This window comes from Ylistrum balloti, unplaced genomic scaffold, assembly GCF_031769215.1.
Source record: "Ylistrum balloti isolate Yb309-2 unplaced genomic scaffold, AGI_CSIRO_Ybal_v1 Utg370210, whole genome shotgun sequence".
Lineage (NCBI taxonomy): Eukaryota > Metazoa > Mollusca > Bivalvia > Pectinida > Pectinidae > Ylistrum > Ylistrum balloti.
The window spans coordinates 65,001-80,799 of NW_026782180.1; the positions used below are offsets into that span (position 1 = coordinate 65,001).

Consider the following 15,799-nt stretch of genomic DNA (forward strand, 5'->3'; position numbering starts at 1 on the left):
TTTTAGCCGTGCTGATAAAAAATATGTAGGAAAACTGCTGTTGTGGACTCCACAGTGGCAGATTGGCGAGGACAAGGCATTAGTAGTCAATAACGTAAATTGCACGAGATATTCTATATCATTTCTATAGTAATTTCTTATAAATTGTCCATACTATAATGCAACTTTATATTCCAAGGAAATGAGCAAAACGTAAAACTTTGAATAAAAAGTTTTTCAGCATTCCTAAATTTCAGTTGTCGGTGATGGAGGCTGCTCCGGAGAAGTCGAACAATACATTCGCTTTGGCAACTTTTCATCAAGCAGAGAAAGAAAAAGAAGGGCCAAAGATAGCACCCTGTAAAAGGCAATTCTTAGACACCTGCGTCCATCCTCAGCCCGCTTTCATGTACATTGTAATTCGTTTGAATGGAAATTGCTTTTTTTTTTATCCCATTAAAGGTATTTTTTTTTGTTAAAAAGTGACATAATTTTTTCAGGTTTACTTGCAAGTTCGGGAGACCACTGGAAACAAACGAGAACCTTCTCACTGACTGCTCTCCGGGAGTTCGGATTCGGGAAAAAATCACTGGAGGGTAAAATCAAGGAAGAGGTCGATGTGTTCTTGGATGTCATTGGCCAAAGCAATGGTGAACCATTTGATATCAACACTCTTGCGCATTCTTGTGTGTCCAACGTCATATGCAGTATTGTATTCGGACAACGTTTTGAGCACGACGACAAGGACTTTAAGTGGCTACTAAGCAAAATCGATTTACAATCTGCCAGCCCTACAAGTATCGTAAATACGCTCCCTGTGTTACGATTTCTACCAGGGGATATGTTCGGTATTAAAACGTTTTTTAAGAACTTAACACAATTAAGAGAATACTTCAAGATGTCAGTTGAGAAACACAAAAAGATGTTTGATCCGAACTCTACGCAAGATCTTATAGATGCTTTTATAAAGGAACAACCGAAACACGACAACAACCCTGTGTACAGATGTAGGTATTATTGTTTTGAAAAGCAGATATACATGTTATTCTGCATAGAAAACCAGGTCCTCATGTATACGTATTGTTTTGTATAGATAACAATGGGATCAGATGGATGCAGTGTTCTGTATAGATAAGCGTGTGTCTAGGTATACCTATTGTTCTGTATGGATAACCCTTTGTCAAGAGTACGCATTGTTCTGTATAAAAACGTGTTCCGGTGTACGAATTGCCCTGTATAGATAGCCATGCGTTCAGGTGTACTTTTGTTCTGTGTATATAGCCATGCGTTCAGGTGTACTTTTGTTCTGTGTAGATAGACATACGTTCTGGTGTATTTTTGTTCTGTGTAGATAGACATACGTTCTGGTGTATTTTTGTTCTGTGTAGATAACCATGCGTTCAGTTGTACTTTTGTTCTGTGTAGATAACCACGCGTTCTGGTGTATTTTTGTTCTGTGTATATAACAATGCGTTCAGGTGTACTTTTGTTCTGTGTATATAGCCATGCGTTCAGGTGTATTTTTGTTCTGTGTATATAGCCATGCGTTCAGGTGTACTTTTGTTCTGTGTAGAAAGACATGCGTTCTGGTGTATTTTTGTTCTGTGTAGATAACCATGCGTTCAGTTGTACTTTTGTTCTGTGTATATAGCCATGCGTTCAGGTGTATTTTTGTTCTGTGTATATAACCATGCGTTCAGGTGTACTTTTGTTCTGTGTAGAAAGACATGCGTTCTGGTGTATTTTTGTTCTTTGTAGATAACCATGCGTTCAGGTGTATTTTTGTTCTGTGTAGATAACCATGCGTTCTGGTGTACTTTTGTTCTGTGTAGATAACCACGCGTTCTGGTGTATTTTTGTTCTGTGTAGATAACCATGCGTTCAGGTGTACTTTTGTTCTGTGTAAATAACAATGCGTTCAGGTGTACTTTTGTTCTGTGTATATAACCATGCGTTCAGGTGTATTTTTGTTCTGTGTATATAGCCATGCGTTCAGGTGTACTTTTGTTCTGTGTAGAAAGACATGCGTTCTGGTGTATTTTTGTTCTATGTAGATAACCATGCGTTCAGGTGTACTTTTGTTCTGTGTAGATAACCATGCGTTCTGGTGTATTTTTGTTCTGTGTAGATAACCATGCGTTCAGGTGTACTTTTGTTCTGTGTATATAACAATGCGTTCAGGTGTATTTTTGTTCTGTGTATATAGCCATGCGTTCAGGTGTATTTTTGTTCTGTGTATATAACCATGCGTTCAGGTGTACTTTTGTTCTGTGTAGATAGACATACGTTCTGGTGTATTTTTGTTCTGTGTAGATAGACATACGTTCTGGTGTATTTTTGTTCTGTGTAGATAACCATGCGTTCAGTTGTACTTTTGTTCTGTGTAGATAACCACGCGTTCTGGTGTATTTTTGTTCTGTGTAGATAACCATGCGTTCAGGTGTACTTTTGTTCTGTGTAAATAACAATGCGTTCAGGTGTACTTTTGTTCTGTGTAGAAAACCACGCGTTCAGGTGTATTTTTGTTCTGTGTATATAACCATGCGTTCAGGTGTACTTTTGTTCTGTGTATATAGCCATGCGTTCAGGTGTACTTTTGTTCTGTGTATATAGCCATGCGTTCAGGTGTATTTTTGTTCTGTGCATATAACAATGCGTTCAGGTGTACTTTTGTTCTGTGTAGATAACCACGCGTTCTGGTGTATTTTTGTTCTGTGTAAATAACAATGCGTTCAGGTGTACTTTTGTTCTGTGTAGATAACCACGCGTTCTGGTGTATTTTTGTTCTGTGTAAATAACAATGCGTTCAGGTGTACTTTTGTTCTGTGTATATAGCCATGCGTTCAGGTGTGTTTTTGTTCTGTGTATATAACCATGCGTTCAGGTGTACTTTTGTTCTGTGTAGATAGCCATGCGTTCAGGTGTATTTTTGTTCTGTGTATATAACCATGCGTTCAGGTGTACTTTTGTTCTGTGTGGATAGCCATGCGTTCAGGTGTATTTTTGTTCTGTGTAGATAACACTTTGTTCAGGTGTATTTTTGTTCTGTGTATATAACCATGCGTTCAGATGTACTTTTGTTCTATATACATAACACTGTGTTCAAATGTACATGTTGTTCTGTATAGATAACCCTGTATTCGAGTGTATATATTAATCACCATATAAATTGCCCCCTAATTTAGGCTTCAACGCGGCAGGTACAGTATTTGTATATCACAGATACAACAGTATAGAGATTTCCCACTCTACAACTACATGCGTCATGTAAAGAAAAGTATTATCGCAGTTAGTTAATTGATGGCAAAGTCATACATGTACACAATGTCGTTGTATAAAGTGGTTACAAGAGTAAGCTGAAGTCGCCATGTCTGCGTGGTAGCTAGTGCAACTTTGAGCGTCTTTTTGAACCACTGTCTAGTTGGAGTAGAGCAATATTTTGCCATTCGTCTGAAGTGAGACAGCTCCGTTTGTCGTTTTCTACCTTTCAACAGCTTTGCTTATGTTGAATGGGCTTAAATGTCACTCTGGTGATTTTGTTCTTAACGATTTTAACGATCTTTTGTATAATATCCTCTAGCGAGTCGAAAATTCGCTACGGTCAGCCATTTGTATTATATTGTAACACATACCAACTAAAATACTCATGCATGCTTCTGGGCGAAGCTAATACCTTTTTGTAAGAGCTTTGGGTTCCTTTTGGACTCGAACTTCCGTGTTAGTGTAAAGTAAATAACTTTCTCTTCTTTAGAGAAATACAAGGTTTTCATTAGATTTAGGTTTATAACTTAAAATAGCTTTAATGACGTATTAATCCTTTAATATAGCTCGTCTATTAAAAAGCTCGCTAAGGTATGCATTGTCATCGGTATCATTTAATGTTTATAAAATCTTGTCATTAAATTTCAGACGATAATTTACACTTCATCATTCTTCATCTGTTTTTGGCGGGAACGGAGACTACCACTACAACGATTCGCTGGGCTATTGTTTATTTACTAAGGAACCCGGACATGCAGACTCGTTTGTTTCAGGAAATAGAATCAGTCGTCGGGCTGTCCCGTCCGCCAACCGTTGCTGACAGACCTAATATGCACTATTGTGAAGCGTTTCTCACAGAAATCCTCCGCCGTACCAATATAGTCCCCCTCTCTGTACCGCATGGATCATTGAAGGATATTTACTTCAGGGGATATCGCATTCCAAAAGATTCCACAATTCTTCCTAATTTGGACTCGATATTAAGTGATCCGGACATTTTCCCGAACCCCGACCAATTCGACCCGACCAGATTTTTAGACCAACAAGGACGATTCTGTGGTGCTGAAAAAGTCGTTGCTTTCTCCCTTGGTAAGTCTGACATTCTGTAAAACATAACTGTGTAGGAACCAGAACCAGGGTACAAAGCTTTTCCTAAAAGGGTATGTGAGCATAGAATCAAGCTCGAGCGAGTAAATCAGAAGGTATTATGTTAGAAAATTAAATTTTAAGCACAGAGTGAAGTGAAGACATGATATATTAAGATAGAAATCGTGATACAGAATGTATGCAGAATGCATGTGCTGCCAATACATAATAAACATGAGAAAAAGAAAAGGGTAGGATGTAAGAATTTTACCTGTGTACCAGGCATCTTTTCTAATAGATCTTTCTTCTTCGTGAAATCTCTTGACACTGTCTCAATTTTGGTCTTAAGTTGAGCGTTTACCCTTGAAAAGAAGACTTTGGGCTTTGTTCACTGGCCGAGACACACCAAATTGTTAAAATTCAAGTCATTACTTGGTGCTTAACGATCAGCATTATGGTAGAGTAACGACTGCTTCTTGTCAGTTTAATGTGACTGGGTAGGGTGTCCTGCTGTGTTCCTTCGGCGGTATATTTCAGAATGGCAGGGCTATAAAGTCGACTTCAGTTCCGTTCTATCACAAGGAGGCTTACACGAACATATTGCAACCTCCCAAACTTACCAGAACAAGCACAATACGAAGTTTTTGCCTTTTGTAGAAAAAATAATAAATGCTTTTTGTTGACTTACAACAGAAATTATTTGATACTTTGTTATATCCTATACTACTAGATTCACCATTGGATTCGGGGTCTGAAAAAACTAATTAGTTAGATGCGATGAATAAAAACTAATGAGTAATGAGTTCAACATTTCATTACCAGCTTATACAAAAATGGTATAGTGATATTGAAAATAGCAGTCGTGGTCAAATGTGTTCACATTTTGGTTTCGTTACCAATTGAAATGCAACAATCTTAGTATCGTTATTTTCCGGACTATAAATTATACCCGAGTATAAGCCGCATTGCTGGTTTCTTAGCGTTTTCTTCTTTTTGAGCCACATATAAAACGCACTAGGGTATAAGTCTGTATGTGTATTAGGACGTATGTTTATTCCGGGAAATACTACTGTACCTACCCGAATTTACATAGAAAGAAGACAATGCTTACATGATTTACCTTGTGTAATACTTAATTATACTTTTATTTATAAAATATAAATATGTAATATAAAAGATATAAAATCGTACGTATTTTTTCTGGATCAGGCCTTAGTTGGCCTCTGTTGGTCTCAGACTCTTGCAAATTTTGCAAAATTTATTGGTGTGCCGACATTCCCTTTGGTTAATGTTCGATTACTTAATGATATAAGTCACTTGATTAACGAATTAGTTTAACTATTGTTGAATATTTAAACAAATAATATGATGTTACTGTTTACTGGGAAAATGACCGGAAAATTACACATACTCTGTTTTGCTGTTATGAATTATGTGCAGTGCGATTAATTTCTGTTCTGGTGTATAATTGTGTTGTTGTTACTTACATACAAACTATTATAAAACTATCCTGTATTGCAGGTGAAGTAGTAAACTTACAATGTATATGCACCAAAGTGAAATGAAGAAACTTAAAGTTGCAGACCAAAAAGGTCGTCCTTAAATGACCATAGCTGGTGTTAGGACGATAAAGATATGAAACCAACCTAAATACAATGTTTCTAAATCAATTATTATTGTTTTTATCTTTGGTGTATAATGTGAATGCTGATACTCTGACATATCGACAGATAAATACAAGTAGTGTTTCCTTTGGCAGGGAGACGAGTGTGTCTTGGAGAGGCATTGGCGAGAATGGAGATGTATCTGTTTCTTACCTCCTTTGTACAGAGATTTGAAGTTCAACCTGACGACCCCAACAATCTACCCTCAGAGGAGGGTATTTTCGGCATAACCTACGGCCCTTATCCTTATAAATTCAGGGCAGTACCCAGGAACTGATATGTGACTTAATACCAGTTTTATGTACATCAGCGCTATGTGCGATATATGGGCGTTCCTGTTGGTGTGCTATTTTCACGACTTTTTTTTCAAATTAGACAGAAATCTTCGTAATCGTTCATATAACAAAATCATTTTTAAAGGACTTTATACACAGATTCACAGTAATATTCTAGAAATGAAACAGTAGAATTTCAATGGATTTTTTAATTCTTTATTTTCTTTTGTTCTTTAGCCTTTCACCAACACCATGATAATTAGAACCGATTACTTCTGTCATCTTGATTTTGTTTCGTTCGTACTTCGGATAAAAAAACCCTAGCACTGTGTTTCTTTTGACTGTAATCATTGTGTGTTGATTTTGTCTTAAATGGATTCAATATCGATTAAATCTCATCATATTATAGTAATCGGAAGTTGAGTCTGACATTTCTAATTTCATGTCAAACGTTATACAGATTTCAATTCGTCTTCACAAAATACATCATTATACACGTTATTCTTGTGTTTATCTTCTTATTTCCATTGTCCTTTAATAAAATTTAGTCTGACTTATGTTGTCACTACAAAGCGGATCGAACACCGCCGACCAGCGAGAAGTGTTATTATGTTTATAAATCTGTATGTACGCAAATGTTGTTAGTTTGATATAAGTCTGACCAGGAAGTGATAAGTACTTGTTAAGTTAGAACGACACTACTGCTTTATTACACAAAAGGACAAAAGGATACGACACAGGGGGATTACATACCGCTTCACTGAGATAACTCGTTGAACAGAAATCACTCGCGCACAACCGTCCAATTTTACTTAACTGTTCACACTCAGATATATACTGATGACGTCTTTACCAACAAGAGAATTATTGTCAATGTCCATCTTACATTCCCATCGGAATTTGAAATCTGTATGTTTTATTGACAGTCAAGTGGTCAACGGTACATGAAGAGAAAGAGTTGATAGACAGAGAAATGTAATGTCCCTTCCTTGGCTGATGACGTCATTTCCAAAAAGGGCACTGTAGGCTGTCTGCAGGACATGCCGTTGGTATTTCTTTTTTCTGCATTTTACGTAGAAATAATAAAACAACTTTCCAAAGAAACCGTCAGTAATGGGAGCGTATTGTGTACAAAATGCACAGTTGGGTTGACAGGTGAAAAGAAACCTGTTGTTGTGTAATATTCATATTTTTTTTATGTTTCCCTTTCTTTTTCCTTCATTACTCTTATTTTTTCATTAACATCATTATTTGCTCTTAATCATATGAAAATTTAGAATACTTCTCAAGATATATGGACACTATTCTTAAACTACCAAATGCAAGACGGTTGTCTTTGTATTTTGATTTTCTGATCAGTTCAATAATAGGAACAGTATAACTAGGATAGGGACAAAGTGAATTCTACAAATGAAATTTAGGAACTATCTATTCTAAAATTCAATATGGCCGCCTGTCGTCCTGATCAGTCTCAAAACTGGAGGGGCACCACTGGCACAATTTAAAACCAATGGAAGCTTATATATGAATTTTGAGAGAGATCATTTAGCACTTTAAACGTAAACACACCTTCATATTCAAAATCCACCAGTCAGCTATTTTTATCTGATCAGTTCCAAAATTAAAAGTGCACAAATACAGACCAAGTTGAACCTACTCTTGTGATATTTAGGACAGAACCAACAAGGGCTTCTGAAGAAATAGCAATAACAAATTTTCATTATGAAAAAGGCACAACTAGGGACCAGTTGGATTCTACATACGAAAATTGAGAAATATCCATTCAGTAGTTCTCAAGAAATATGATAACAAACTTGTAAAGCTAAAATCAAAGATGGCGGCCTCTTAGCGATTTTGTTTTGTTTTTATTATTGTATTTTGCGTGCATTTTTTGTTTTTGTTTTTAATCAGTCCTAACATTTTCAAATCACAACTAGAAACATATGGAACATCTACATTAATTTTGAGAAAGATCCATGATGTAATTAAACAAAGAAAATAACAGATTTCAATAACCAAAATCTAAGGTGGCCGCCTTTCATATATTTTGTTTTTCTGGTCAGTCCAAAAATTAAAAGGTCGCCACTTATAACCAATAGAAATTTATCAAATCTAAGAAAGGTCCTTTTAGTATTGCCTAGAAAGGGTGATAATTGAGGACTAAACATCAACAGACAGCTGGTATATTCCGATTAAGGCAATATTGAATACTACCGGTCGAATCCAGTCTCTTCTTGTTACGTGATATCAAGAAAACTAGTAGTCTCCTTCCTGTTGTTAAGCTCTTGTCGACGAGGAATAGTCGATGTTATAGGTATAATGTTCACTGGGGGAGGCATATCTACGGACAATTCTATCAATTGTCATACAAGTCGGTTAATCTGATACATTGATCAGTACCTTAGTTTTGTTTTCCTTATTTCAAAGTATTTAATACATAATACAAGGCACGAACATCCCTACACTCATCCACTACGTAACGTGTAAGATTTCTAACAGATATTGTATACTCTAATTCAGTTATTCAAATTAAGTTTCAAATTAAGAAAAATCAATTATCTAGATAATCATATCAAAACAAAGTAACAGTAATTTAGATTTGTTGTAATAGTCAAGCGTGTAAGTAGGGACATGTTCAGCTTAACAGTTGTAAAACAGCGATTATAAGAGTTGATATCCTGTACATCGTCAGGTTTAGGAAATAACTTAAGAGGGATATTTTACACAAATCTAAACCCTTTCCGCGTACGAACTGCTTCCTCCTATGAAAGGCAACCGATGGTAGGATTTCATATTTATTGTCATCCCACCATTTGCCAACATGACTGCAAGTGGTTCGTTTGATGTCACAGTACTGCTAGTCATTTTTACTGCTTTGATTCTAAGCTTGAAATGGCTGATACGACGAAAGAATCTCCCCCCTGGTCCCTACGGTTTACCAGTGTTTGGGAGTATCAGATTAATGAAAAGGGGGAAACCAACAGAAATTTTCAGAAACCTTCGTCGGAAATACGGGGACGTGTTCAGCATCAAACTCGGGACATTGACAATAGTCGTCATCAACGGATATGAGAATCTAAAAGAAGCATTTGTAAAAAGAGCTGACGATTTCTCTGATAGACCGGAAACGTTCGTCATCGTAGAACTCTCTAAAGAAAAAGGTAAAATTGATACTGTACATGTAGCTATAATTTCAGTGTTATATTAACGCTGCATCCTATCACAATATATATCGCCTCATAAAACTTGTGTGATGTGATTGATCTTACAACTTGCCACGAAACCATATAGAAACATGGATCTTCCAAGGCAAAAGAAGTAAAGAAATGAAAACACAATTTATATGTGTTTGATCCTAAAATATTTCAATTGTTTATGAATTGAATATCTTCTCGTGCACACCTATCGTAATCTTAGGGGAATCACAAACATGAAATTTTTATCAATTATATCTTGTTGACAGGTTTACTGGCAAGTTCAGGGGAACTATGGAAACAGAATAGAACATTCGTACTCAAAGCATTGCGCGAATTTGGATTTGGAAAGAAATCTTTGGAAACCAAGATACATGAAGAGGTTGACGTGTTTATTGATCACGTTATGGAAACCAGCTGTGAACCGTTTGACCTTGGCGACAACATCCATGTCAGTGTAGCGAATGTGATCTGTAGCATTGTGTTTGGTGAGAGATTTGACCACAATGATAGAAAGTTTCTGCAGCTAGTGACGCTGTTGGATGAAGCTGCGACGATAAACAAACCGACCGGATTGATTAGCTGTTTCCCCGCCCTCCGATATTTACCTGGCGATATGTTCAAGATCAAAAGATTTAAGACATTATTCAGCGAATTTTTGGACTACTTTTCTGAACAGGTACAGAGTCACCGAGACTCTTTTCATGAAAACGAAACAAGGGATTTTATAGACGCTTTCCTTCACGAGCAGCACCGATCTGGGCCGGATACAAAGATATTCACAGGTAAAATCAAAATAAAAAGGTTAACAGGTCAGACTAATCTACAATAGTCGGATAATTCTAAATCTCATTTAGAAATTCACCTGTAAATAAAGATTTTTCCCTATTAGTGTCGTGAGATGCTAAGTGAATGAATAAATGAGTCAGGTATACTTACCAAATGCTTTAATCTGTTTGGTAATGTCTGGATACTGGAAAACTTAAATGAAGGTCAAAATATTATTCCGAACAGGAGCCACAATTCCTTTTTCAAATTATCAAAGATCTTTATGCTTTATCCTACGTATCCTAAATATTTATACTGGACGTGGCAAAAGTCGCAGGATAAAAAAAAAAACACATTTTGTGCCCAGCATTTTGAAAGATGGTACAATCAACAGATTGAACAAAAATATTGATCACAGTTTGGTTTTACATTTACGATTAACTCCTTAACAGCGGGTTATACATTTACAATCAATCCTTAACAGCGGGTTTTACATTTACGATTAACTCCTTAACAACGTGTTTTACATTTACGATTAACTCCTTAACAGCGGGTTATACATTTACAATCAACTCCTTAACAGCAGGTTATACATTTACGATTAACTCCTTAACAACGTGTTTTACATTTACGATTAACTCCTTAACAACGTGTTTTACATTTACAATCAATCCTTAACAGCGGGTTATACATTTACGATTAACTCCTTAACAGCGGGTTATACATTTACGATTAACTCCTTAACAACGGGTTATACATTTACGATTAACTCCTTAACAACGTGTTTTCCATTTACGATTAACTCCTTAACAGTGGGTTTTACATTTACGATTAACTCCTTAACAACGTGTTTTACATTTACGATTAACTCCTTAACAACGGGTTATACATTTACGATTAACTCCTTAACAGCGGGTTATACATTTACGATTAACTCCTTAACAGCGGGTTATACATTTACGATTAACTCCTTAACAGCGGGTTTTACATTTACGATTAACTCCTTAACAGCGGGTTATACATTTACGATTAACTCCTTAACAGCGGGTTTTACATTTACGATTAACTCCTTAACAGCGGGTTTTACATTTACGATTAACTCCTTAACAACGTGTTTTACATTTACGATTAACTCCTTAACAACGTGTTTTACATTAACGATTAACTCCTTAACAACGTGTTTTGCATTTACGATTAACTCCTTAAAAGCGGGTTATACATTTACGATTAACTCCTTAACAACGTGTTTTACATTTACGATTAACTCCTTAACAACGTGTTTTACATTTACGATTAACTCCTTAACAGTGGGTTTTACATTTACGATTAACTCCTTAACAGCGGGTTTTACATTTACGATTAACTCCTTAACAGTGGGTTTTACATTTACGATTAACTCCTTAACAGTGGGTTTTACATTTACGATTAACTCCTTAACAGCGGGTTATACATTTACGATTAACTCCTTAACAGCGGGTTTTACATTTACGATTAACTCCTTAACAGTGGGTTTTACATTTACGATTAACTCCTTAACAGTGGGTTTTACATTTACGATTAACTCCTTAACAGCGGGTTTTACATTTACGATTAACTCCTTAACAGCGGGTTATACAGTTACGATTAACTCCTTAACAGCGGGTTTTACATTTACGATTAACTCCTTAACAACGTGTTTTACATTTACAATCAATCCTTAACAGCGGGTTATACATTTACGATTAACTCCTTAACAACGTGTTTTACATTTACGATTAACTCCTTAACAGCGGGTTTTACATTTACGATTAACTCCTTAACAACGTGTTTTACATTTACAATCAATCCTTAACAGCGGGTTTTACATTTACGATTAACTCCTTAACAACGGGTTTTACATTTACGATTAACTCCTTAACAGCGGGTTTTACATTTACGATTAACTCCTATTAACTCCTTAACAGCGGGTTATACATTTACGATTAACTCCTTAACAGTGGGTTATATATACATTTACGATTAACTCCTTAACCACGGGTTATATATACATTTACGATTAACTCCTTAACAGCGGGTTATATATTTACAATCAACTCCTTAACAGCGGGTTATATATTTACAATCAATCCTTAACGGCGTGTTTTACATTTACTATCAACTCCTTAACAGTGGGTCATACATTTACGATTAACTCCTTAACAGTGGGTTTTACATTTACAATCAATCCTTAACAGTGGGTTTTACATTTACGATTAACTCCTTAACAGCGGGTTATATATTTACAATCAACTCCTTAACAGCGGGTTATATATTTACAATCAATCCTTAACGGCGTGTTTTACATTTACTATCAACTCCTTAACAGTGGGTCATACATTTACGATTAACTCCTTAACAGTGGGTTTTACATTTACAATCAATCCTTAACAGTGGGTTATACATTTACAATCAATCCTTAACAGTGGGTTTTACATTTACAATCAATCCTTAACAGTGGGTTTTACATTTACAATCAACTCCTTAACAGCGGGTTTTACATTTACAATCAATCCTTAACAGCGGGTTATACATTTACGATTAACTCCTTAACAGCGGGTTATACATTTACAATCAACTCCTATTAACTCCTTAACAGCGGGTTATACTTTTACAATCAACTCCTATTAACTCCTTAACAGCGGGTTATACATTTACGATTAACTCCTTAACAACGTGTTTTACATTTACGATTAACTCCTTAACAACGGGTTTTACATTTACGATTAACTCCTTAACAACTGGTTTTACATTTACGATTAACTCCTTAACAACGTGTTTTACATTTACGATTAACTCCTTAACAACGGGTTTTACATTTACGATTAACTCCTTAACAGCGGGTTTTACATTTACAATCAACTCCTATTAACTCCTTAACAACGTGTTTTACATTTACGATTAACTCCTTAACAACGTGTTTTACATTTACGATTAACTCCTTAACAGCGGGTTTTACATTTACGATTAACTCCTTAACAGCGTGTTTTACATTTACAATCAACTCCTTAACAACGGGTTTTACATTTACGATTAACTCCTTAACAGCGGGTTTTACATTTACAATCAACTCCTATTAACTCCTTAACAACGTGTTTTACATTTACGATTAACTCCTTAACAACGTGTTTTACATTTACGATTAACTCCTTAACAGCGGGTTTTACATTTACGATTAACTCCTTAACAGCGTGTTTTACATTTACAATCAATCCTTAACAGCGTGTTTTACATTTACAATCAATCCTTAACAGTGGGTTTTACATTTACAATCAATCCTTAACAGTGGGTTTTACATTTACGATCAACTCCTAAACAGCGGGTTTTACATTTACTATCAATCCTTAACAGTGGGTTTTACATTTACAATCAATCCTTAACAGTAGGTTTTACATTTACAATCAATCCTTAACAGCGGGTTTTACATTTACGATTAACTCCTAAACAGCGGGTTATACATTCACGATTAACTCCTTAACAGCGGGTTATACATTTACAATCAACTCCTTAACAGTGGGTTATACATTTACAATCAATCCTTAACAGTGGGTTTTACATTTACGATTAACTCCTTAACAGCGGGTTATACATTTACAATCAATCCTTAACAGTGGGTTTTACATTTACAATCAATCCTTAACAGTGGGTTATACATTTACAATCAACTCCTTAACAGTGGGTTTTACATTTACAATCAACTCCTTAACAACGGGTTTTACCTTTACAATCATCTCCTTAACAACGGGTTTTACCTTTACCAATATGAATATTAAAGATGGACTGGTTTGGGGTCGACCTGCTGCGTTTAGCAGCTCTGGCAACATTACGATTTTATCATTTTATTGTAAGAGGAAGCCGGGTATCAATGTTAATTGATATACAAATTGGTGCAACAGATCAACAACAAGAAAGGCTCTTTTGATACAAACATATCGCATTTAAAATGTTTCACAAATTAGAACATAGTGTTGACCACTTCGATATCCCTTATCATTCGTTTTTTAAAGGTTTATAATTGTTTACTTCCCCAGATGACAACCTGTTAATAACACTGTTGCATTTGTTTGCGGCGGGTACTGAGACAGTCGCCACTGCTGTCAGATACAGCGTTTTGTACCTTCTCCACCACCCAGACATACAAGACCGAATGTTCACAGAAATCAACAATGTCGTCGGCCAATCCCGGTCTGTGACTGGTGCGGACCGATCCAGCTTGCCCTTCACTGAAGCGGTCTTAGCCGAGGTTCTTCGCTGCGCCAATATAGTCCCACTTTCGGTCCAACATGGTGCGAAGAAAGATATACCATTTCAAGGATTCATCATTCCTAAAAATGCTATGATAATTCCAAACCTAGATTCCGTTTTAGGAGATGCCGCAGTATTTCCTGAACCAGAAACATTTGACCCGACCCGTTTCCTTGATGCAGATGGAATGTTTGTCAGTGATAAAAGAATGATCGCTTTCTCCATTGGTACGTACGATGCGTTAGCTGTTTGCAAACAAGTCAACTTCAAAACTCACAGCAATTTATGCACAGTATTTAATATTGTCATATAATTCGAAAATCGGCGAAGGGAATACCCAAAATCCTTTCTTCTATACTGTGAGTTGTTTTTCTTTGAGTGTCCAGTTGCAAATTGCTAATTTGAAAGTGTGTTTGCATGAATGCGAGTTCAATTAACGTAAAACCTCATACCTTATGAAGTAAATAGATGTGCTTTTTTGGTGTTAACTGTTTAACATGTTATCATTTACACTGTACAGGTAGACGTGTGTGTCTTGGAGAATCCCTAGCCAGGCTCGAATTGTACTTATTCGTCACATCGCTCGTTCAGAAGTTTGACCTTCAACTTGAGCACAGTGGCGTGTTTCCGTCACTGGAAGGGCGACTGGGACTTACTAGCAGTCCGATGCCATATCGTATTCGTGCTATACCACGTAAATAAGCCACTAGAATCAGTAGCATTTAAAACCGCTTATACTACTGATCAATGTGTTTCAGTTGAACTGCTTCATCTCAGGGTCTGGTCACTGTTGGAGTTATCTCGTAATTACTTTGATAGATGTGTCTAATCTTGGCACCCTGGGGTCTGGTCACTATTGTAGTTATCTAGTATTTAATTTTTTTTAGATGTGTCTAATCTTGGCACCCTGGGGTCTAGTCACTATTGCAGTTATCTAGTATTTAATTTTGATAGATGTGTCTAATCTTGGCACCCTGGGGTCTGGTCACTGTTTGAGTTATCTAGTATGTAATTTTGATAGATGTGTCTAATCTTGGCACCCTGGGGTCTGGTCACTGTTTGAGTTATCTAGTATGTAATTTTGATAGATGTGTCTAATCTTGGCACCCTGGGGTCTGGTCACTGTTTGAGTTATCTAGTATGTAATTTTGATAGATGTGTCTAATCTTGGCACCCTGGGGTCTGGTCACTATTGCAGTTATCTAGTATTTAATTTTGATAGATATGTCTAATCTTGGAACTGGTACCTGTCTGATTATTTTTCTGAATGATATTTGAGCATAGTACACAAATGAAATGAGTCCTGATTAAA

The 15,799-nt window shown here is 36.2% G+C and overlaps 2 protein-coding genes across 2 annotated transcripts in view; both read left to right on the forward strand.

Annotated features, from left to right (window-relative positions):
* Positions 1-6,414, forward strand: part of LOC132551685 (cytochrome P450 2C31-like) — an 11,391-nt gene extending 4,977 nt beyond the window's left edge. Inside the window, exons 2-4 of the mRNA XM_060215867.1 lie at positions 480-986; positions 3,889-4,329; positions 6,086-6,414. Of these exons, the coding sequence (XP_060071850.1) occupies positions 480-986; positions 3,889-4,329; positions 6,086-6,267 (1,130 nt within the window). The 3' untranslated portion in view covers positions 6,268-6,414. The remainder of the gene's footprint in view (positions 1-479; positions 987-3,888; positions 4,330-6,085) is intronic.
* Positions 6,415-9,077: 2,663 nt separating this feature from the next.
* On the forward strand, positions 9,078-15,782 carry LOC132551682 (cytochrome P450 2J6-like). The gene is made up of 4 exons (XM_060215863.1): positions 9,078-9,426; positions 9,729-10,244; positions 14,274-14,714; positions 15,008-15,782. The coding sequence occupies exons 1-4, from the start codon at positions 9,087-9,089 to the stop codon at positions 15,187-15,189; spliced, it is 1,479 nt and encodes a 492-aa protein (XP_060071846.1). The 5' UTR covers positions 9,078-9,086; the 3' UTR covers positions 15,190-15,782.
* The last annotated feature ends 17 nt before the right edge of the window (positions 15,783-15,799 follow it).

Excerpts from the sequence above, each read along its gene's own strand:
- LOC132551682 (XM_060215863.1), top strand. The coding sequence starts at position 9,087 with ATGACTGCAAGTGGTTCGTTTGATGTCACAGTACTGCTAGTCATTTTT. Across the intron at positions 9,427-9,728 it reads AGAACTCTCTAAAGAAAAAG|GTTTACTGGCAAGTTCAGGG; the intron begins GTAAAATTGATA and ends TCTTGTTGACAG. Across the intron at positions 10,245-14,273 it reads GGATACAAAGATATTCACAG|ATGACAACCTGTTAATAACA; the intron begins GTAAAATCAAAA and ends TTACTTCCCCAG.